Here is a 26,205-nt window from a genome sequence, read left to right as displayed (position 1 = left end):
CCAGGTATTTCTAAACCGTTACGACTTAGGGGCCTTCAAGAGAGGAGCGTAACACTACCTTAAAGGCCGGCAACACATTTGCATAGCTTTATGTAACCCTCGATTGCTCATGTTTGTCATACATCGATTGGCGTTCAACATCTCAGTATCAGGCTTCTAACGAAAATTACTTATCCTCGATCCCTTCGTTTAGGTGCTATGATGCCACAGACACACGTTACACGTTTAACACCTCTCCTTTTGCATGAGTTTAATACGCGTAAATTCAAATTATATAGGAATTACAATAATTATTATTTTATACACAGTATAAACTCATTATAACGAATTTCAAGGGACCGAGTATTTTTATTCGTTATAGAGAGGTTTCGTTATAGGGACGGAAGAATTAATGTATGGGTATTGGGTAAAACCAAATAAATTTAACTAATTTTTACATTATAAAGAGTATTTAGATATCTGCAACGAAACCACCCGCTGATATCCAGGAAAAAGAAATGTGGGAAGACCACAAAAGGGATGGGCTGCCGACATAGTTAGGGTTTCTGGGGCGAAATGGATGGTGGAAGCAAACATCCAAATTGGAAGTTCGCAAAAAAATTGGAAAGGAGGATGCCTAAGGCTAGGTAAGGCTAACCTAACCTTTTTTTTTATGAGGTGAAAATGCGCTTACGCAGGCCCGCATCAAGGATGTCGAGCTTGACGCGGGGACTGTGAGGCTGGGTCTACACTCAAATCCCTCTGCTATTCAAATGGGTAGCGAGACCCCACCTACTAAACACCTCAGCCCTTCACACGCCCTCGGGGTTGGCTAGGCATTCTACCCAAGGAGGCTTACCTAACCTAACCTAACCCAAAAGGGGAACACTACGGCATACGAAGTAATGGAAATAACAATACCTAACGTAGACTAATAGTATAATTAAAAAAAAATCTAATAGTATTAAAGTGGTTTTATTATTTATTATTATTATTATGTATGTAGACATCTGAGGCCACAACTCATAAACGCTACTGGTCGCAGACAAATTGTGCGACTTGGTACCGTGTACCGTAATAGCACAACATTTTACTATGTAAGTGGCCGAATTGAAAAGTCATAAATCATTCGATTTGGATGTCATAACAATCAGTGTGTAATGACACATGAATAAATGAGTGATCGGGAACTTTCATTACAAATTTGAAAACGAATTTGTTCACGCTTTCAACCTAAATATGACTGAATAATATTATAGAAATTGAACAGTGTTGGCTTCCTCGTGCTTGAACTCTCATCCCTGAGGTCGTAGGTTCGACAATGGACTTTCTATCTATTTGCCTATTAGATTGACAAATCAAAAATTAAAAATTAAAAATCATTATATTCATATAGGTAACAAAAAGTACACTTAAGAACGTCAAAAAAGAAATATATATGAAATGCAAATCAACGGCGTAGAACGGAAGAGAAGAACTGGCAATAAACTCTCCGCCACTATTTTTAATCGCCAAGTTTTTTGTTTTACACAATGTTTGACCATGTGTCATGATGATCAATGTCCATGATCATGAAACAGTTACAGAAATCTAAGACCCAGTCTAAAAAGTTTGTATCACCGCTGATTTATTTTTTATTTTTTTATTCTTACAGTAATAGCTTACCGGTAGCAACACCAGAATACACATAACGCTGAATAAAAACAAAAGACGTAATGATTAGCAATCAAACTGTCACATCCTGCACGTTTCACGGATCCACGGTCCATGTATGATTGTATGTCTAGCCGACATGCACTTAGCTTGTTCGTCCGGCCGAAACGTGATCTCGCAAATCGCAGTGGGCCGTCTAGACAGCGGAGGCCGTCTGTCTAGTATATCTATACTCGGATGGCCCATACAGAGCCACCAATTATCAATCCGGTAGCAGCACATGCCAGAAACCCGAATACACTTACCTACTACGAATATCTCGCACCGTGAACCTGTTCGAGTACTATAAAAACGTTCGAGAATTGTGGAACTGCAAATAAAACATAAATTGTGAATAGAGTCGTTCCGTCTTCATTTTTTATCTAATAAAAATTCCACGACTGGTTTCTAGGCAGCTACCGCGTTACGCTATTCGCCATTGTTGAATTTCGAGCTCTGTAAACAATGTGAAACCAGACGGTGATCAATCGGCCAGAAAAACAGGCAGACGCAATGGCGGCATAAAAACTTGTGCAGACGCGGATGTTCGTTCGATGTAAAAAAACTAGTTGTAACCACTCCTGCGCAGACTAGCTGCATCCATGCATCAATAGGCAATTCAATGAGACATTATGTTCTACTGAATTACACGTTGAAGAAAATGATTGATGCACTCGACGCAGATGGTTGACGGGATTCACTTTTTTTATTTCTGTCTATAATATGGGCTTACATTTAAAACTGTTTCCCAACCTCTTTTGTGCCATGCCCTTAGCCTTTCTAAAATTCTTATGTCCTCGAATGTAACACACAAAATGTATTTATTAAAAAATGATTTTTTTATTTAAGAAACTTAAATTATAGGTTTTAGGATGATATCACTATTAAATATTAGGAAATTGTTAACGAAACACAGTAAGGGAATTTTCATATCATGTACTGAAAAACGTTGAGTCCATTTTCGAATTGCAATTAGCAACCAAATTGCCCCCCTGTGTTTAAAACCTTCGGCTAGACTTTAAAATTTAACTACACTTAAATGCTTGAATATCAGTTTTTGTAACAACAGCAATAAAAACTAAAGCAGAGCGGTACGGTCAAAAGTTGTATAATATTATAATTGTATTTCGGTAAAACATCTTAAAATTGTCATTATACGTATTAAGTTATACTAAGTTAATTAAGAGCTGGGAATCCTGAAGAAAAGGATATCTGTATCTTTTTCTTATAAGGGTAATTAAATCTAATAATTATGTGTTATTTGTAACGAATGAACACATTTATGTTTATTGAAAAATAATATATGTATTAGAACGTTGATTTTGTTCCCCTTGAAGTGGAGACTCTTGGGCCGTAGGTTTAAGTTACCGCTTATTAAAGATTTAAGTTAGCGTCTGTTAGATAGTACCGGTGACCCCAGAGCTGGTGCTTTCCTCGCTCAACAAATACGTATCGCAATACAGCGATGAAATACTGACAGCGTCAGGTACAATGCCACAGGGACCAAACTTTTTTGTTTTAGTCTTTTATTTATCCATTTTTAATTATTATTACTAAGTAGGATAAGAATATAAAATACTCTATATTTGTGTGTTATTTAATATAGTCTTTAAATTTATGTATCATATATAACTTTCAATTGCTGAAGATCGCTTTCTTGATACACTTCACACCCAATGTATATGTTAACGTAAAATTGTAAAAACCGTTAGATTGTAATCTATCTCGCGAGATTATAAACTGTCGAAAGATTGTGAACCTCAGCTTACTGCTTTCAATTTAACGTATTATTATTCGGTAGATTGTACTATACTAACTTAGTTATCATTCAAACTTCTCTGGTCAATTACAGATTAATTTTACTTTCCAAAAATTTCATATAACTACCGAATAATAATACATTAAATTGTAAGCAGTTCGTTGAGGTTCACAATCTTTCGACAGTTTATAATCTCGCGAGATAGATTACAATCTAACGGTGTTTACAATTTTACGGTGACATATACAGACGTTAGACAAATTTATTCCTATTTCACAGATAATTATTTCTGTGCCGCCCAGAATTTGGGTTCGCAATAGAACAAATTCGGCATCTGATTAAAATAACTTTACCGTTCATTAACGGTTATATACTTGCGAATGTTATTTATGTCGCATATACTTAGAGTGGTTAATTATATTTAATTATACCCGTTGGGGCGGTTTGAAAGTATTTGCAAGAAAGAAAGTTTAACGACAAATACGCATAAAACGTGTAATTAGTAGTGATATTAGAATTTAATTTCTAAGATTGTTCATTACACTAAACAATATGTAATTATTAGGGGAAATTAACTTAAGAAATCCAGGTATGTTAGAGCCTAGTGGCTGGTTCGATTCCCGGCTGTAAACCAATGGACTTCCTATCTATGTGCGCATTTAGCATTCGCTCTAACGGTGAAGGAAAACATCGTGAAGAAACCGGCTTGCCTTAGACCTTAATAGTCGACAGCATGTGTGAGGCACAGAAGGCTGATCACCTTCTTGCCTATTAGATTAAAAACAGATACAGAAATCTGAGGCCCAGACCTAAAAAGGTTGTAGGGCCACTGATTTATTTATTTTTTGTCCAACCTTTCATTAGAACATCAAATATCCGACGCACTACGCATTTTTGCATGAAAAGGCACTTTCGTATATTTACCACAAAAATTCTAAGTGGAAAAACTTATATACGATTTTAGACCTAACACATCTAATTATTTCACACTTTTAAAATTTAAGGTGTCAATATCCAATTATCATACTCATATAAGAGCCATAATGGTCATAATTAAACATTAACATATATGGGCGGTAATAAATTGGTGTAATCTTGAAATTGGATAAGTTTTTAGGGTTTTCTCGAAAAACACGTCGTATTTGAACTCAATTGTAATTAAAGTAAAATACAAATTTACCAACCATTGTGAGAAAAGAAAAAAAATGTATTAAATGACATAAGGTAGGCAAAAAGTGCAAAAATACATGTATTACATATAGTTGTTAAGAAAAAAAAACTAAACAGGAACAAAAAAACAAACTAAACTAAAATTACAATGCAAGTCCTTGCGTTAATCAAAGACAATATTATGTTTCACTTAATAACTCTATTATTTACTAGCAAATAATACACAATTGTCGTTACAAAACCACCAAAGTACTTCAGAATACATTTCGATAGTAATCATGCGCAGACGCATTCAATGTGAATTCACAGAATTTGTCAAATTAACGAACAAATAAAAGGTTTTCGAGAAATCAAAACAGTGTCCATTCAAGGAACTTAATTGACAAAGGGGAAATAATTGTGTAAATATCAGTTCGTAACGTGGAGAGGGCTTGTTTCCACGATCCTCGTGTTCGCGGAAATTGGGACAATGGCTGGTGTAACGTCGCCGATTTCATTCATTGTAGCTTAGGATATGGTGGACATATTTATCTTAATATTACTTTATACTACAACTGTTTGAATCGCACTTATTTATTTACACAAAAAATATGTTTTTATTCAATCTTTTTAATCATATTGAATGTTTGAATTTAAAAAAAATCTGTTAAATAATTATATAAGAAACATTTACTTAAAATTAAAATCTTGTTTATATCAATATTACTTTTAGCTACTCTAACATCGTATTTTGTGTATACATAGAATGTGTAATTCCGATAGCACTCACTTTTTAAATGTTTATCTATTTTCGAGCTACCTCTTTCAAGTGGCTTTTAAAATCGTTGTAATTGTTTTGTCTTTTGTGTGAGTACTCGAAATAGCTGTTTCTTTGTAGTTTAGTTTTGTTAAGTACACATGTCAGAAGTGTAATTTCTTTGGCAAACTAATTTTTAACTCTTTTCTCTTCTAATTTTTAACTCGAAACAATTTTAGGATACTTACAATAACTTGTATATTTTTTATACATTTTCTATTTGTGTTACGTCTGTCATGTTTCCTTATTGATAAATAGATAATTGAGGGAAAAAAAAATTACTAAAAGGAGCTGTCAAGAGACCATTGATTTGATGGAGACATTGATTTTTATTCTCCTTTAAAATGTTTTGACTCACTTGCTCTTGGACTACAATGCGTACACGTGCAGAGTGTAAGCTTTCATAGAGACTGCATTTTTATGATCTCATTGAAGTGGTTGAAAAGCGCCTTTTTGGCTTGAAATCTAATATTGTTTAGTCTAGGCAATATTATAAGAAAATGTTAGGGAAACTATAAATATGGTTTGAAGAATGCCTTCTTTGATTGCCTTGTATGCTTTTTATAAAAACTATTTAAATACATACAACATTTATGTATTGCTTGTTACTTATACTATAAATAAAGTATTATGTATGATGTGGTAAACTTCAATAAATAAATAAAAATGTGTGCGTGTACTAGGTGTACACACGTAAGAAGTGAAACTTCTTTATGACCTTATTTTTCGAAAAATGATCTACTATATGCAACTTAACGAAATTGGTTTAATAAAGTTTAACAAAACGCTTTTACTATCATAGACATGAATACAAATACAATTATTTCATTTTACCTTATTACTACTAAGATTATTACAGAATTTCATTAATTGTAATAGAATTATTACTATCATTGTTATCGTTATTATATATTTTTGTTATTAATGGCTTCGAATCTCTTCGGATCAACCGTGGTAGGGACAAGAAAAAGATGGCGCGTAACCGAAAAACGTGACGATTTGCTACACAATTTCTCCCATACGTCGATAAAAAATTCATTCTAACGCCGATAAAGAAGTTTGACTTCAAGAAGCAACATGGCGCGTAACCGAAAAACGTGACGATTTGCTAAAAAATTTCTCCCATACGTCGATAAAGAACTTTCATTCCAACGCCGATAAAGAAGTTTGACTTCAAAAAGCAACATGGCGCGTAACCGAAAAATGTGACGCGTAACGAAAAAATGTTACACTAAATTTTTTTCCAACGCCGATAAAGAAGTTTCACTTCAATAAATATAAAAGTCAGTGACAGTTTCGATACGTTAATATGTGCCAAAATATCTTTAAGATTTATCACGAATATTAGGACAATAACGAACTTGGGGTCATCCTTAGTCATTTTGATAAAGCATTCGCTAATTTTAACTTTACTCCTCAAATCTTTTTCACTGGTAGGTTTAACAATGTAAGGTAATTTTCTTAATGTAAATAAGAATGAATCGCAAAAGTGGCTAGACCAATTCGAGTGTTTTTTAAATATGAAATATACATATAAAAGTACGCTATTGAAATATTGAACTCTGAGAAAAGTAATTAATGAGAGAAAAATAAAAAAAACATAGTTTTATTTGGTACTTAGGATTTTATTCCGGAAAAACGAACAGTCTCTATAGCATAACAAAATATTCCATATGTTGGTATGTAGCTACTACAAAGGTAAATAAATTAATCCTATTGAGGCGAAACGAAGCTCACGGGGGCTGTAGAAAATCGAAAAGAGACAAATTTTGTTTATCACAATCCCAGATAACTCTAGACTTAACTCCACTGTAATTCACTCGAAACGAGCACGGTGGCACCATAGTAAAAAAACATTAAATTAAGCCACAGATTGTTATCTTAACCTTAATCTGGCCATAACTCTTCGTTCTGAATATTTTGCGTGGAAATACATGTTATACCGTACAATTATTTGCCTCATAAATTACATAAATAAGGTTTTTATTTCACTTGATGTCCGCCACCTTATTTGTCGATGGTTATCTAAATAAATTGTAGTTATAATGTTCCGAAGGTGAATAAATTATCAACAGCTCATGTTTCGTAGTGATTTGAAGCTGTGGACGGAAAATTGAAGTGGTATTTTGTTTACCTTTATAAACTGGTGAATTATCAGTCAAATCTATGATATGATTGTTTATTCACGGTGCATGTTCGTGGTTTACCCTTTTACTTGCCGTTTGTTTACGTGTTTACAAGCGATACGTCACAGAGACGCGACGCCATCTTGCATAGGGAAATATTTTGGCGCGTTCTTAAAATTATGCATGAACTTCATATAACGATATTCGCAGGTAATTTAGTCAAATAATGTGATATGAATTATAAATACTAGTCAAAAAGCATTTTAATTTCTTAAATCGTCTTCACATATAATTATTATTGCTGTGTAATTTAAATGATGAATGATTATTCTGAATCGCTCCATCACGATAAAATATTGCTATTAATTACAGTGGACTTGGGGCCTTAATCCAAAATAAAGACGCAGGTATATTTCGATTTGACAAATGTGAGGGCTTAATAAGCAAAAGGTGTTGAAGCTAATACCGTCCCAATGAGTCAACTGCATCGGAGACTAACAAAAAATTCTAAGAATGAAATCGTGTCCTCGTAAAAACCTCATTTGTCAAATTATCAAGAAAATTGCACTTCTAAATTTGTCTTACAACCACAGTATACGACATATGTAGTTATTAAACGCTTTTCATTCAAAATATGTACCTACTTTAGTGAAGCAAGTTCTTGTAAGTAAGAAATAATTTGAGTTAGTTATCGGTAGAAGTGTCAAGATTTAAGATTATGTATATACAGTAGTAGTTATAGATAAATAAATTTTTATGGGTATGCAAGCGTCTTATTTTTGACAGATAATATTTTAGTACAGTTGTGTGATTAAAGTTGCTTTTATGGCCTCAATAAAATAATTTTATTATAAATTATTATAACATAACATATTTTTAACAGTTATTGCTAAAACTATGACCTCTAAAGCTATTTTTTACCCATTTATCTATTGTAATAACTGTGTCATTAGGACTTTCCACTTTCTATATCGTATCGTATTTGAACTCGTAAAATATCCGTCCACTCCATTGACTTTGTACGACGTTTTCATTAATATCAAGAAAACTTAATTCTGACTCATGTCTATGACAACAGGTTTCCACAGATAACAAACGCCATATCGCCCTTAGGTTTGGATCGGGAAGCAATAGTAATTGTTTCATTTTGGAAAGACCATAGTAGAATTTTTTGGTTTCTTGAACTACTGTACGTACTATGTACTATGACGAGATAGTGAGCAAATAACGCGGTGTTTGTCAACTCCTCTGCGTCTAGACGTGATGACATAATGATTGTCTGCGCTGCAACTGTACGCCGATGCCGAGCATAATTTGTCGCTGCATCAGTACTCTAGATAACACTTTGCAGGAGTCACTTGGTTAAACTTGGCACTTAGACTCCCGTCTGTCAAAAAGCGTTTGATTTTGACAATCGGGGGTCATAAGAATCTTAACGTCTTAATAGAGCCAAGCTTCAATGTGACTCGTTATAATAATAACTTTATTTTATAAAAATCCACGAAATTCGCCACGTCTTTTATGTATATGAGATCCATTTAAAATACTTTACACTCTTGTATGTCAAAAACGTGTTGGGTTTTGACATTCGGGAGTCTAAGTCGTAATCAAATCATAGTTCGCGCTAAGTCGACTCTGAATCTCAAATAAAAGTCATCTAATAAATAAAATTCTCGTGTCACAATGTTCGTTCCCATACTCCTCCGAAACGGTTCGACCGATTCTTATGAATTTTTTTATGCATTTAAGTCTGAGAATCGGCTACTATCAATCTTTCAAACCCCTAAGTGATAAGGGTGGTCCACCGCTAAACATTTATTTTTATTGTTTTATGATACAGCATACAAATATACATACAACCCTTAATTTTCACCCCTCTACGATTAACCCCTATTTTTATTTGTTAATTAAAAACTTATGACGTGAACGCTGAGGTTTATATAGAGAAAAATTCACAGAACAACCTAAAAAGTTTTCAAAAAATACCGAACCGTCTCTGTGGTAGCATAGCAAAATGTTCCATGTTGGTATGAACTAAAAAGGTAGGCTAAGTAAAATCACATTAAGGAGAAACGAAGTTCGCGGGGTCAGCTAGTTATAATATAAAAATTTACGATAGTCATCACGTCTTTTATGTATATGAAAACCATTTAATATACTTAACACCTTTAAGACTAAAATGTCATAAAATGATCTTGAGTAATATTTGGTCATTGTTTCTGCAAAAGGCTCTATATCCCTAATTTTGAGAAGCTTTTTAAAGGTGTCATTTCTTAATTTCTGTAAATTTATACCAGCGAGGTTATGCAAATTTATTATTAAATACCGAAACGTCGTCACAAGATTAAACAGTCCGAGTGGAATTAATGAAGAGATTGATATCGTGAATTGATTTAGTGGTGTCTCGCAACGCGGGCGCGTCTATAAATCAGTCTGACCATGATTTCCGGTGCCACATACTAATTCCAACAAATTATCGTACATGTACTGTACTGTTTGCACAATAGGTAAAAAAGGTTATGGAATGGTACGTTTTTGTACAAACTTAGCTGTAGATAACGATAGCCCAAACACAGTTCGTAAACTCCTTTTCATTATCAACGTTTTAATTGCGTTGTTTTGTTGAAATAATTGTATATCTTAAGTAGACTTGCAATTCTTGCGCTCACTTTATTTAATATTTTTTCCTTTTCTCACAGTGGTTCCCGAAATCGCTCCAAAGCGATAAGCCCGCCAGTTGCCCTCCTATTTATTTATTAATTTTAATTGTACTTTATTTCTTACAAAAAAAATAATAAACTGTACGGTATGTGTAAATATAATTTAAGCATTTAGAGAGATCTTAGAGATCATGGACAGAGAATGTACTGTAGACATTGGTTACCAAATATTATAAAATAACCTATGTTTTATGTACCGCGTAATATTGTAATATATTTTTGTTTTATTCATTTATTTACAGTTTGTTGCAGTAATACAGAAATACTGTACAATTAATTAGATAAAAAGGAAAGCAACTTCCTTGTCGCTTTCGAATGGTCTCTCTCCCAGGCAACCACTGTGAGGAGAAAAAATCTGAGCGCAAGAAGTGCAAACTACATAAAACATAAAATTACTTAGACAATACTAATGGAACAAAACAAAACAATTAAACAGTGAAAGGAACAATAAAAATACTAATATACCTAGAAATAAAACTTATTAAATTTTATTAAAAAATGATTCTAAATTTACATTTACCAGTTCTCATAACTGCAAAGAAACTCTCGGCTATTTAATTCACATGCTTCCACGGAACAAATAACCCTAAACATCACTAAAACAGTGTTCGTACAGAACATATATAAATTTTGCTACCAATTCAATATCTATATTGTAATAATTACTTAAGAACCTGAATATATCAATTTATTATTATGATCTCAAACCGGTTACGATAAAGTAATCTCAGAACACATCTAAATTAATTACAAACTGAACAGCTTGCTACTGTATATTGCGGTAACATTTATTTATACGTCAATCGAACTTATATTCGAAAAATTCAAAATCAGAATTTCGACTAAAGTTTTTTTTTTTAATGGCTCTGGCACGGTTTGTGCATTAGCCAGCGTCAAGTATAAGATTTTTATAATTCGTGTTTTTTTGTCTTAGAAATTCGACCATGTCCTCCATGTACGGTTTTAGGCACTCGCCCGGTACCGCACAACCCTCCCAAAGGCCGGAACAAATTTAAATTAAATTAAAACTTGCCCTCGAACCGGGTATCGAACCCGGTACCCCTCACCTAGCTGCCACTTAATAAGACCGCTAGGCTATGAGGCCCCTGACTAAAGTTGTCATATAGGTTTTTAAGCTGCAGAAAACTATTCTTCAATTTATGGATGCGTCCGCAATTGCAATTATTTATTTTCTTTTTTATACGTTCCTATATATTCCAGAGGCCTCTTCGGAGCTCTTCTGCACTGAGGAGTCCAAATTATCGACTATTTTTAATTTGTTGTATCATTCTAGTTTCTTAATAATTGTTAGTTAATTTTAAGATCGGGTATTTAATGCGGATAAGAAGCAGTGTCGTCCGACGACACATCAGCGACTCTCATGCCTGAGGTCGTAGGTAGGATCCCCAACTGGCAATATACTTCTTGACTATGCGTATTTAATATGTCGTGACCATTGTTATACTCGTTCGCACGGTGAGGGAAAACATAGTGAGGAAACCTATGTCTTAGACCCGCAAAAAGTCGACGGCATATGTCTGACACAGAAGGTTCATCACCTACTTACAAAAATAAATAATCACGAAACCCCAGGCCTACTAGTTCCGGCCTGAAATATTATTTTCAATTTTTTTTTTTTTAAAGACAATTCACACCAATTGACCTAGTCCAATGCTAAGCTGGTGAAGCTTGTGTTATGGGTACTAGGCAACGGATATACATACATATTATAGATAGATATACATATAAATACATATTTAAACACCCAAGACCTAAGAACAACACCAAATGCTCATCACATCGATGTTCGCCTCAGCCGGGATTGAACCCGGGACCCATGGATTCGCAGTCAGGACCAATGAGTCGTCAAATTAAACAATGAACAGTAGAACAGACGAAAATTAAACTCATGTAAGCTTTTCAGTGTAAATGAAATGGAGTGAACGAAGTGCACTTTACGTGGGAAGTGGGCACTCGCGAGGTAAACAAAAGCCGTCTAAAGTTGAATAAATTCTTGGCATCGCCTGTGACCCGCATATTTGTCCGGTTTTAAGTTGTTTCGTTAGGCTGCCGTAGAAATAGAATATTATCTCTGGTTTACACGAGTACTACAAATATAAAAATCCCTAGCGCGAATTTATTACATTATTAAAGAACTCGACGTTTCGATGCTTTTTATCGTTGTCACAGACTACTACATCTAGATGATTGATGACAATTTGACGGCCGTATAATGCCATCTTTTTCTGCAATACTCCCGCTTTTTTTACAAAATTACAATAGTTGAAGGAATTTAATTCTAAATAATTTAAATTCGGTCGTAAATAATAAAGAATAAAATATTCTTACATACGAATATATGAGTGAGTTCTTCTTCTTTTCTAATCATGATTATTAGTGTTACATCACTTTCTGAACTGCGTCGTTGAATGGAAAACTTATCAACCTGTGTTCACGTTTATAGAATGGGGGCTCTGTTAAGTGACACAGAAATGTGTCTGTCTCATTTACAATTACGTGGTTAATGCATATTATAAGACACGTCATCTTATATGATGTATATGTGTACCTATCTAACATATACATAACCTTTGTAAGGTCACATATTGTATTGTATGTACACTTTTGCAGAACCTGGGAAAACCATTCGCTCTTTGAAAATAACTTAAAAATATCATATGAACGTGTGACGCAATTCTATCTAAATCATAGACAATGTCTTCGTTCCTAAAGTTTTATAATTTGCATTAATCAATGAAGTCGTACCCTTAGTTTTTGCTTCGCGTTAATACTTATAAAAAACTTGATGTCTACAAGAAAAGAGCAACACAATTAAACGTAATTAATACGTTTTTGTATAATACGCGTTGACACTAGTCATTATAACGTGATAAGCAGAAATATAAAAAGTAAACCGCTTAGCAGTTATAAAACTGACAGCGCGACCCATATGTCAAACTCTAATTCATTTTTGACAGGATTTAGACTAAGGACTATCTCGTATCTGAATGAAACCCAAAGGCTATGTTCAGATGGCAAAAACTTGACGCGCGTTTTCAAATCGCGCGACTAGACATTGTGGTATTTTCATACAACTGTTCACATGAGCGCGCGTTGACGCGCGTCAACGCGGCGCTAAGAGAAAAAGTCTCTAGACGCAGGTGATCGCGCGTTGACGCGCGCTTTGATATTAATGTAATGTCCGTTTGCTGTTCAGATGAGCGCGCGCTTTCATCGCGATCGCATGTAATTTTGTTAATTTTCGTAATTATATTTTGTTCTCGCATTTAAAATGAGTGAAATTGAAGATATTGACATCGACTTACTAATCGATGAAGTAGAAAAAAGGCCAGCACGTTGGAATATAGCAAATTTGTATAAAAAATATAATATAATTTGTATTTTTTTTCAAAATTGGATGAACCCAATGTGTACGTTTTCTTTTTCTATATTTTTCTTTATAATATAACCGCAAAATAATAGCCTCTTCCACGTCCGTTTTCTACGTTCTACCGAACTAGACTGACGAGTACTCTCGCAACGCGCGTTAGCGCTCATCATCTGAACGCTCTTCAAATTTGATCGCGCGTTGACGCGCGTTAACGCGCGTTACATGTGAACATAGCCTTAGACTTAAGAATTACTACCATAAAGTTAAAAATGTATATTATAATGACACACTAGTGAAGGTTATAGTAATTGGCATTATTAATAAAAAAAGTAAGAAACTGCCGACGACCTTATCTCTGTCAGAGTATCTCAGTGCTACCAGCATAAATGTTCCAAATTAGGTCTAAATATAGGTATCCAAAGAAATAACCATGAAACATCTGAACAAATCTTGATAAATTGAAATAAAGAACTAACTCGGTATTTAACAAAAAATCGCATTATCGATCCATTTTGCGTCGAGGGTTAAAAATAAATTGTTGCATCTAAATATGAATAGTTATTAAAAGACAAGTTAAGCGAGTGCATCGCTAGCTGATTGAGGAGGGAAGGGCGGCAGAATAAGTTACTGAGGAAATACAAAGATAGTGATAATTTCAACGTAGTCGTGACTGTATAAAGAAATATGTAAATCTAGTAACTAATCCGTTATATAGCTATATCTGTTATAAGCACTAAAAACAAATAAAAAGACTTTTTCGAGTCTCCAGGGCAGCAGCTGTCCCTGGCGACGCCCTATATAGTATATAGTTTCATACGTTTACAAAATCAATGTACCATATAAATACTAAAAGGTTTTTTGCTGCTAGAACGCGTAAATAATAGGAACTGGAATTTCATGGAGTTAGACCCTTCTGCAATTGCTATATCACATACCTATAACAAATATATATAGACTTACCCTTATTCATAAAAAGTAAAGTCTAATTGCACTATTTAGAGTTTATTGCCAGTTCTTCTCATCAGTTCTACGCCCTTGACTTGAGAACTGGCAGTAAATGTAAAATAAGAAGCATGTAATATGTATTTCTTTATTGGCGATCATAAGTGTACATTGTGTTACTTAAATGAGTAAATGATTTTGAATTTGAAATTTGAATTTATTTTAACGAAAGTACTCTATCGTTTTTCACTCAAATTGTGTTTGCGCTGTGATGGAAGGATGAATCTATAAAATTATAAAAAATTAAGAAAATTTGCTAAAGTAGGTAATTTGTCTCTTTGTAGATGTATTGTATTGTTAGGTGCACTACATCTTTACCTTAAGAGTCGCACGGATGAGCCACTAGGTCAAGATTGCAAAAAAAGTTTTAAATCGTCTCCCTCTTGACCTACTTTTCATGATTCACATTCATCATGGTCATATGGACCTTGTAAAAAACTTGTAAATCAAATTTATCTCGGAAAAAAATCATGTAAAAAGGGTATAATAGGATTGAAAACGCGATTTTTTTTTCCTTAATTTAATAATTATACCTCTTATAAATGGGTATGGCTTGAATTGTAATAAACATAAGTTCATAATGAATTATTACCTTGTTTGACTTTATCAAAAGTCAAAAGTCAAAATCATTTATTCATATAGGTAAAACAATATACACTTATGAACGTACAAAATTTATATATATGAAATGCTTCTAATTTTACATTTACTGCCAGTTCTCAAATCAAGGGCGTAGAACGGAAGAGAAGAACTGGCAATAAATTCTCCGCCACTCTTTTTAATCGCCAAGATATTTTATATAGTAGTGTTATATACAGTAGTACAGTTGACATAACAGTTATCTAACAAACCTTATGTTATACTTTTTTTACCACCTTCTGTAAAGTAAGAGGCTCTATGTTTGGCTACAGTTTACTATTAAAATGTATCACTAAATCGTTCATTTAAATTAAAAACCCAGTGGCGCCACAAGCTTTTAGATCTAGCCCTCAAAGTTTTCTAATAGGCAAGAAGGTGATCACCCTGTATTCTTTCACCGCACGAGCGCGTTAAAAGCGTACATAGACAGTGAGTTTATTGATGCACAGCCGGTGATTGAACCTACGACCTCAGGTATGAAATTTGCACGCTGAAGCCAGGCTAACCTTATACTATTTCAATTGTATTGTTAGCGGGTAAGCTACTGGTTTAAAACATCTTTATTGAAAATGCTTTATGAAATGTTTATTTTCGAAAAGATTTAAAAAAGTATCAAAACACAATTACAATACGTGCAATTAAACTTAATTTAAAACAATTATTTTGAAAGTCTTGCCCAAAACGGCTTTCAGGCTCGGTCCAGACGAGTGTCAATTACTGTCACGATAAACAGTAAACATAAAATGCAGTTTTCGCCATGGAAATTGTTATCCAAAAAATCCATCTTCTTTTATGGACTTGATGTAAATTGTAATGGACTGAATAATACATTTAGGGTATGTTTTTTTGATAACATCGTTATGCGATATTGAATACGCTATTTACTTATTTAACAGTCTAGCAAGCTCATCTGTCAAAAAATATTCCGCTCTGTACTTTATAAGTCTATAAAATTCAACTCATCCTAAACAAAATTGAGCGTAAAACTCGTATTTATAATATTAAGTTATCAAAACGAAATATTCATAAAACCACAGACAAAAATAAACAATGGAATCTTGTCTCAGACTTGACTTACAATACAATATCCTAATTCCAAAGTGATGTCATTTTATTGCATTATAATTTGAATAAAAAGTACATGTTCAGTACGGATAATAAGATCGTGTTGGGCATGGTCATGAAAATTGAAGCTAGGTAAAAAACATTGTTGCTAAGCGATAAATGCCACAATGAGTTGGCAGTAACAAAACTTCATCGGACAATGCAGTAATGTGTCTGAATTTTGCTACACTACGCCATAATTACGAACATTTTTACACACTTATATAATAACGGTAGCGCAAATGTTATCTTAATTGCAATTTACACGAAATTGGTCTCGTAATAATTTTATAAATTAATTTATAAAGTTTTTAAATTGGCGTCAATTGCCCGTCGAACGTATTAGCCGCGCAAAAACACCGATCACCACAGATAAAGTGTAATCGTGTGAGTGCGACCGTAAATAAACACAGTTTATTGTCGGATTTTCAACAATTTTCGCGCTTTGCTTTTAATTTTACGGCACATTGTATCGGCTTCTTGATGGATCGTGATAAATTGAGATGTTGATCGTCATGCTTTATACCTGACATGACCGCGTGCGGCGTGACGCGTCACCGGCATACCACAGACTGCGGTTATGTTGCACTTTTGTTATAGATAAAAAATGACATTTACGTGAATGAGGACGCAATAATCACGACCGAGTTTTTGTGCAAATTTTATTTGACAATAATAAATGATACAGTGATCGACGTCTACAATTGTTTTCTTTTATTTTTAGCATCTCTGGTTATCGTTTGTATATTTCGATATTAATTATAGGTATGTGTTGTTTAATTTACAAAATAATGTGTGTGCTATTTTCTTATCAACACAGTGTAAACATTTACACATACTATTCACACTTTACAATAAATATATATATTTAAAAAATCCTATTTAAGTATGTGAAAAGTATGTATTTACATTGTTGCAATGAGAAACTTTCCACAAATAAATTCTCAATGTATCATTATTAAAGCATCAATTGAACAAAATCTGTGATGTCTAGCCAAAATGCATTTTGCAACAGGTAGGCGTGACACCAGCGTGAACCATGACATATTTAACGAAATGCTAATAATAGATCGTTCTCGGAAATTAGTGTCTTGTCTTATATATCGCGAACACATTTGTATTAGCAATTATATTATACTAGTAGTTATATAAATGAGCAGGAGAATCACCGCCGCTTAGGAACACCACGACACAAGACAATAGTGCGTAATAAGTGAAATAGTGCATCAGCGGATAAAAACATAAATAAATCAGTGGCGCTACAACCTCTTTACAGATTACAGTCTCAGATTTCTGAATCTGTTTCATGATCATTTTTAAATCTAATAGGCAAGTAGGTGAGCCTCCAGTGCCTGACACGCGCCGTCGACTTTTTGGGTCCAATACATGTCGATTTCCTCACGTTGTTTTCCTTCACCGTTCGAGCAAATGTTAAATGCGCACATAGAAAGAAAGTCCATTGGTGCACAGCCGGGGATCGAACCTACGACCTCAGGTATGAGAGTCGCACGCTGAAGCCACTATGCCAACACTGCTCTAGCTGTACTGTCTTCAGCGGATAACCTCACTTATAACAGCGCTATTTTTTTATATAACAGGGGGCAAACGGGCAGGAGGCTCACCTGATGTTAAGTGCTAAGCCCAGAGACACACTTTGCCAGAGTGCTCGGAAGAGCTTTGGCTTTTAATTGGTACTGTCATTTCATAAAGGAGCCTAAGTCAAATTGGTTCGGAAATACTTTTGCCATATTAATAGACAATATTTGACAATAAAAGAATTAACAATGAAGGTTAAATGTGACGTTTATTTGCTTACTACTTGCGAAACAATTATTATTTCCCCGGGGATCTGAACTAAGGGTTAAACGTATTACAGGTTCATAATTCTAAGTACTTGTTATACTTATAATACTGATGATCTTCTTGCATAAGAAAAGAACTAAATAATATATCGCTTGCAAACAAGACTTGAGAATATTCTGCCAAAGCATTACAATTACGTCAGAATATATAGATTGAATGGTCTGCCACTAAGACCACCGGAAATCCGTGACTGCGTCATTTTCCTTTTAACAATTTTGTATGGAAAATAACATTGTTTATAGTTTTAAAGATGTATGCCCTTCTGGCATTAACGGCTTTTTATGTAACAAACGGGCAAGAGGCTCACGTGATGTTAAGACATAGACACTCACGTTGCTAGAGGACTCGCAAGGCTGGCAGCCTTTGATTTGGCTATGCCTTTCTCGAAATAAGGATCACAGTAGCTTGACACCCCCGTACATGATCCAAGGACCTAGTCGAGCGTCGCTCCTCGGTCCTCATAATCAAAATTCAAGACACCGGCTGCGTGTTGCGAGCGATTCATCTGTTTCCTCGCACGCTACAGCCCTCATCAAGGGCTAAAAAGCCCGCACCCGTACCGCCCTGTATTAGCAAGGCTCGAGCCAACACACTGCCCGAAGGGGGAATACTCCCCGAACGAACCTAAACTCTCCTCGTGAGGGAGGGTGCAACATGAGCAACGAATCGCTATAGGAGGTTATTCCGATTGAATTTAGGCGCTCCTAAAATAAAATGTATGTAAATTACTTTATTAATAAGAATAATAAATCTAATATATAGGTTTTTGTAAATTTCGAGCCGTGTTGGCCTAGTGGTTTCAGCGTGAGACTCTCACACCTGAGATCGCAGGTTCGATCCCCGGCTGTGCACCAATGGACTTTCTTTCTATGTGCGCATTTAACATTTGCTGGAACGGTGAAGGAAAACATCGTGAGGCAACCGACATGATTTAGACCCAAAAAGTCGACGGCGTGTGTCAGGCATTGGAGCCTGACCACCTACTTGCCTATTAGATTTAAAAATGATCATGAAACAGATTCAGAACTCTGAGGCCAAGGCGTAAAGAGGTTGTAGCGCCACTGATTTATTTATTTTTATTTGTAAATTACGAAACATATTAATAACAATTAAAGCACGAAAAAGATACTTTTTGTCTCAGTTTACTCTACATAAGTACATTAATTATTTGTTGTTTTTTTTTAAAATATATATGTAGTGTGGTTGGCATCGTTATTGGAAGTTACACAGTACCTACTGGTGTAATATATATGTTTAATATAAAATCGTAATTTCATACATAGACGAAATCTTTCAAGGGTAACAAACAGTATGCATTTTTATTTTATATCTTTCAAAAGCTAGTCTTGATTTTTTATCATCATAGAATTTTTGGGGAATTTTTCCTCCTTTGATTTGGACATATATTTGTATTACCGACTCTATATTTGGATTTTTAATAGGTTAGGTATTTAGATTTCCTTACTATGCAAATATTTGAATAACTCGTAGTTAAACAGCGATAAATAAATCATAATAAAACTGGGTCAAATTTGAATTTTGGCTTAAGCCAGAAAGTGAACTACCTTGTACTTTGTATAGGTAATCGTTGGTTAGGCAAAACTGTTGGAATTTTAACTACTTGGGTCGAGATACGGAATAATTTGTTTGTCATCGAAAGGGAAAGGAATGTTTTAGCTTGATATAACCGATTTATCGGATAAAAACTGATTTAATAAATCGATTAATTTAACAGATACTTCAAATATTATTTTCGCTGTTCTATTACGTTGTTAAATCATTTTTTATAACTAATTTACTATAATTCATCGTTGGATAGCTTACAATATCTATTTAAAGATTTTATTTGCAATAATCACCCGAATCTTAATCTGGAAATGTTTGTGTTATTTTTTTTAAACATGTCAATCAATAAACTTCAGACTTTAAAGCATGAAAATTGTATAAAATGTGATTTATAATATTAGTTTGAATTAAAAGCGGTTAGGGGTTTAATTGATGTTTTATTTATTTATATTATTATATCAGTTAATAAATCAAAAACGATTAAAGCGCGAATAATATACTTTTTGTCTTAGTTTATTATATTTTTATTTAATATCATTATATCAAACGAAATGCCCAATTATATTTTTATGTGAACGAAAATTAAAAGCGTAGGTCCGTTTGAAAACGTTGTTGGTATTTTTTCGACAACTTAATTTATGTAAAATGTATTAATTTAACGTCTGCTCTGCGTGTTGTATTTTAAACAGACGGCCAATTTACGCTCAGTTGATTCATTACATAATCGTATTGTTCACACTTATACATGTTTATTTAAATCGTAGACAAATCAGGAGAAATACCTGTTCGGATATATTAAAAAATCTGTTGCCAACCGCTTTTTATATACGATATTCAACTTTTTTGCACTTTAATAAGCGCCCTTGAAAAGACTTCAACGCTTAAGTAACGTTAAGTTCATTGATCTGCCTCTGGCGTTACGTAAGGAGATTATGAAATATAACATCTAATAAACGGTTTTTTATTTTTATCGTCTACGGATAAAGATGGACGTATGAATGGATGGCACGAGGTTTGGTGGCTGTTGGGGGTCGCGTCTGCAGCGCATTCTTGGGAGACGGAAGGCCGAGACGCGCGATGTTACGGTCGACGACTCCGGTGCACTTGCAGCGCTCACCTCAGTCCGCGACGATTCCCCGATAGGGCAACACCGGTGGTAAGAGGGCGCGCTCTGTCGCGCGGTGCTCAATATAAACGGCGCGCTTGTGTTAAACTTTTAAAACTTAATTAAATAAAAGCCAATATTTTATTAGTGTATTAAATCGTGCCCTTTAAAAAGCATACAGTATAAATCAGCTGAATCCGGCCGTTTTTGAACTGGCAAACGTAGCGGTGTGTGCGTCAGTGGCGCGTCGGAGCGCGCACGTGCGCAGTCCCGCGGCGGCCGGCGACCAGCGCAGAGCGCCGCACGCGCCGGCATGTGACGCGACCGGGAGCATGCGGCTGCCGCTGCTGCCGCTGCTTGTGCTGCCGCTCGTGCTTGCGCGCCCGGCAGCAGGTGAGATTATATTATATTACTTTCAAAAAAATTCTACACGGCCATCCCTCGGAATATAGGAACAAAAGTGTTTTCTTCCCTCAATGTTTGTTGTTTTTGCCCTAATATGTCCAAATAAACAACATATTTCAAACGCTGTACTGCGTAGAATTTTCTGTGATTTTTTTTTCTAAATTGACTTGATAAACATCTAAATCGGCTTCCGCGCCCTTTTTATCAATCTAGCAAAAGTATCTAACTAAATTACTAATTATTCTTTGATATTGAATTAAGATTTTTATCACACAACTTCGATAACATTAGATCAAAAATTTATATTTAATTATTGACAAAGTACAAAAATACGTACAAGAATAAAAACTAATTACCAGTGTTTTAATATATAATGTATTTTTAATAAATCGAAAGTTACAATATTACAGTGTCCAGTTGGGCTAGAAAATTGTATTTTCTTCTAAATTTTATAACGTATTGTACCTATATTACGAGATAAAAATTGTTTCATATTAACAATACACGCAACAAATTTATCTACTCAATATGTATATAATATTATTAAATAAACATTGATGGGTAAAAGATACTTAAATTTCTTGCTTTGCTATGAGTTATTTTCAATGATTATTTCGATGCGGGCTCAATCTTATAACTCTTTAATACGATACAAATTATAGGCCAAAAATTAACCAAGCGGTTTTGCCATTTTAAAGCGACGGTAAAATTTACAAGAGACAATTTGCTTTTAATACAATAAAACGCATTTTTATGTAAAAGTTATTGTCGCTTTATTAAAACTATTAATTGAACAACCAAATAAACATAGGTTTTCTAAATATAATTTTAACAGACTCTGCACTGAACAAAACATTTGGCAGCGAGGGGTTTTCCCAAACATTATTGTTGTGAATTCGTTAACTTTATAATAGATTAATTAATTGCTTTTTGTTTTTGGGACAATACATTAATAAAATAACTTAACGTTACTTTATGTAGAAAGATATTTATGATGAAACAGAAACTACAGACATCTAAGACAGATTATTGCATAAAAATTATTATAATTAATAAAATCTTTTTCCTTAATCTCATCGCTAAATAAAAGTATTACATAATAATCAACTATTAATTGCGAGAAATGAAATTATGATTATATGAGTCAATATAATCTCTTGGAATATGATAACGTTCATGCTTTTCATATTAAATATTTATAAGAAATAGTATTGAAATCATTGTAATAATAAATAAATAAAAAAGACGTAACTCAGTCTATATAGTAAATAACGGTGAGTTGAATTTTGATTCTCACACTACATTCGCGTTTGGTAGAGAACAAAATCACAATTAAATATGTTTATATCATTCAATTCTTTTCAGTTAATGAGTCTTAACTAAACGCTAATAAACGCGCTTGTAACCATCAGGAGTATTGTGTTTGTATTACGGCAGACTTCCTTTTATATAAGTAATCCTTGCTCGTACGAAAAATATCGTAAGATAACCTGCATATTTTATACTCGAAAGTAGATCGATCAATAAAATACATTCAAGAAAGCATGTAGAGAAATCGGAGGTCATATAAAGTTAAAAATAATTTATTCATATATAGGTAACACAATGTACACTTATGAACATCAAAAAAAAGAAAATATATACAAATGAAATGCTTCTAATTTTACAATTACTGCCAGTTCTCAAATCAAGGGCGTAGAACGGAAGAGAAAAACTGGCAAAATATTATCTAATATATAAAAATCTCGTGTTAAAATGTTCGTTCCCATACTCCTCCAAAACGGCTCGACCAATTCTTATGAATTTTTTTATGCATATTCAGTAAGTCAGAGAATCGGTTACTTTCTATCTTTCAAACCCCTAAGTGATAAGGGGTGTCCACCCCAAAAATTTTATTTTTATTGTTTGGATATTTTTTTTGTTTGTTTATGTGTCATAAATTAATATATTTACAACCCTTAATTTTCACCACCCTACGATTGACCCCTATTTTTTTATAATAGTAGATAGTTATTTTTATTGAACTCAAAATATTTCCTAGAAATAATATACATACATGGCAAAACAACGTTTGCCGGGTCAGCTAGTATATTATATACTTAAAAAAGGAATGTACCTATGTAGAAGAGGAGAATCGGCATCTCAGCCCCGGAGTACAAGGTGCCATGGTATTTAAAAAATCGGTATTAATCACAATCAAAATCAAAATTCGTTCTAATTACGTATATACATATTATTGAATGAAATTTACGTAAAACAGCTCCCACGTAATTATAGTCGTAAGCTAGTCGTTCCAAATACAATCAATATTTTAAATAGTTTTCCCTTAAAAGCGTGAATGTTTGAGTGAAATTAGTGGTAGTTAGCGCCTATATGAGTGTATTAAAGTTAGGTAAATAGCTCGGCGGCGACTGTCTGCAAAACATCCGTTAGAGTGGCCAGACCAACGCTTACACTATTTCACTTTGATTGTCCAGTTTATAAGTACTCGTAAATCTATAGGAATACAATACGGCAAATAGAGTTAGTCAAACTACTGGTTTGTATTACAAAATATATTTGTGTTTGACCATTTAATAGGGGCGAAAAAAAGATGTTAAAACGTGATAAATTTAAATATCTCCGCTACCTGGAGCAAATACAGTACAGCTATTTAGAACGTTTTAAATCTATTGTCATGACTATTTCTTCTGTTTAAAGATTGTCATACACGAAGAATTGTTATTGTTGTACTCCTCCCTCAAAGGCCCGCAACGCACCCAAATCGGTGTCTATGGGCTGCGATAACTGCCCTTTTTGGGTAGGCTCGTTTGCCCCCCTATAATTGGCCCCTTATAAAAAAAATTAAATACGAATCAGAAGATGGACCTTAATGTAAACTTGACTTAATGTCTTATAACCGCTAAATGGGGCGGAAGGTAGAGATTCTCCATCGCGTTCGGTCTTCGCGAGAAAGGCCGGCAACGCACTCGCGAGCCCTCTGGCATTGAGAGTGTCCATGGGCGGCGGTATCACTTAACATCAGGTGAGCCTCCTGCCCGTTTGCCCCCCGTTCTATAAAAAAAAAAGCCTCGTATCGCCTCGCTCCAAGTCTTTCCGGCTCTCTTTGCCTCATCTGCACGGCATGGCAGGTTTGCCTTGGACGGCCACGCTTCCGCTTTCCTTGCGGGTTCTAATCAAGCAATATGATTGAGATCCGTTCGGAGTGTATGGCCTATCCGTTTCCATTTGCGTTGCTTGCTTTGAGATCTTCACGGGCCAGTAGATTAGGGGCAGACAGTAGGGCCAAGAATATGTGAATACGAATGTGAACTTGCGTTAACAATAATAATAATAATTTATTGCAAGAATATGTTACAAAAATGTGTAAGGTGGTACAATCGTAAGTTCGCATATTCTGACACACACAATGGCGCGCAAATTTGTCTAAAGGAATTTTACATTATTAGTCATATAAATTGGCCAATTCTTATATTATTTGTATCATACGTTATTAAATTTATATCAACTACAGTGTCTCACGCAAATAATCATTTATTGAATAATACATTTTTTTCTAAAAGTAATACATCAAGACAATTTTTAAAAACTTTAGTTGGAAGATCTTTTAATTCTATTGGTAAATTATTGTAAGCCTTGATTGCTATAGAAAAGGTGTAATAATAATATTTCATAATAAAATATCATTGTAATTATTTATTAAAAAACGCCAACAATTTTCTTGTAATTGCACTACTGCAGTAGCAAAAAACTAAACGGAAGCAAGTAATACATGAGGTCATTCAGTACGGGCGGTATTTCATTTTTAAATACACAATTTTCTTACGATATTGCTTAGCTTATTTTACCTACTATTAAGCTTGATATACTTATACCGTTACCTTTAGGTCTAGGCCTCAGATTTCTGTGTGTGTGATCATTTCTAATAGGCAACTGGCGATGTTTTCCTTCACCATACGGGAGTAAAATGCGCAAATAGACAGAAATCAATTGGTGCACACTCGGGGCTCAACTTACGACTCCAGGGATGAGAGTCACACGTTGAAACCACTAGGCCAACACTTCTTAAATAATAATACATATATAAGGTTGATAATTATTACATTACGTTTGGAATTTACGCGCTATAAAATAATTTCACAAATAAAATAAATGTTTATAGATTCAGGTCGTATTATAAATCAAAATTTAGTAGTTTATATCGGACTTGCATTTCAGAATTTCTTATTCAACCGATTTCCAATTCACGATGGCGATTGGCCATTTCGATGCAAAATTGTATTGTTATCAATCGGGCATTTGCATGTGTAAATAAATATCGAAAAGCTGGGTCGCCCGGTTGTCCGGCGCCGAGACAATGTTTCAAGACGAGCGTGTCACCTGCGGGCTAGTGATGTGCTGTAAAATGTCGATAACCTACATTACAATTAATTTAAAACTACAATATTCTAAGCAAAATAATTTCGTTGTAACGTCGGCACTTTAGAGGCTAATAATTAGAAATCGGTGCCGTTGCGAGCCGCTCTGCAGTTTAGCTATACACGTTATTTAACCAGTTTATCACATCCTGTGCTCTAATGGTCCCAAGGAATGCCAACGCATCCTATGACAGTTGTATATAGTACTACTTATATAGCTCAGACATACGTTACAATACAAATTGTACTATATGTATACTACGCCGCTAACGGGTTTATTGCTTTGGAATGAACGCGGCCGTCTGCATGCCAAACGGCGATTCCTGGTCTTTTGAATTATGCGCATGGGCACACTACGTCTGCATTCAATCACCTCCGAGATTTATGTGCAGATGCGTGCAAATAATTCCGTGAAATTTGTTTACATATTCTCAATACAAAGCGCCAGATTGGCTCAGTTTCTTATAGTT

The 26,205-nt window shown here is 34.3% G+C and overlaps 1 protein-coding gene across 1 annotated transcript in view; it reads left to right on the top strand.

Annotated features, from left to right (window-relative positions):
- Positions 1 to 20,854: 20,854 nt before the first annotated feature.
- Positions 20,855 to 26,205, top strand: part of LOC125060281 (follistatin) — a 35,762-nt gene continuing 30,411 nt past the window's right edge. The window contains exon 1 of the mRNA XM_047665102.1: positions 20,855 to 21,305. Within this exon, the coding sequence (XP_047521058.1) occupies positions 21,245 to 21,305 (61 nt within the window). The 5' untranslated portion in view covers positions 20,855 to 21,244. The remainder of the gene's footprint in view (positions 21,306 to 26,205) is intronic.

The sequence above is a fragment of the Pieris napi genome, chromosome 2 (genome assembly GCF_905475465.1).
Source record: "Pieris napi chromosome 2, ilPieNapi1.2, whole genome shotgun sequence".
Classification (NCBI taxonomy): Eukaryota; Metazoa; Arthropoda; class Insecta; order Lepidoptera; family Pieridae; genus Pieris; species Pieris napi.
The sequence above is the reverse complement of the archived record's forward strand: the minus strand, read 5'-3'. Positions and strand labels throughout refer to the sequence as shown.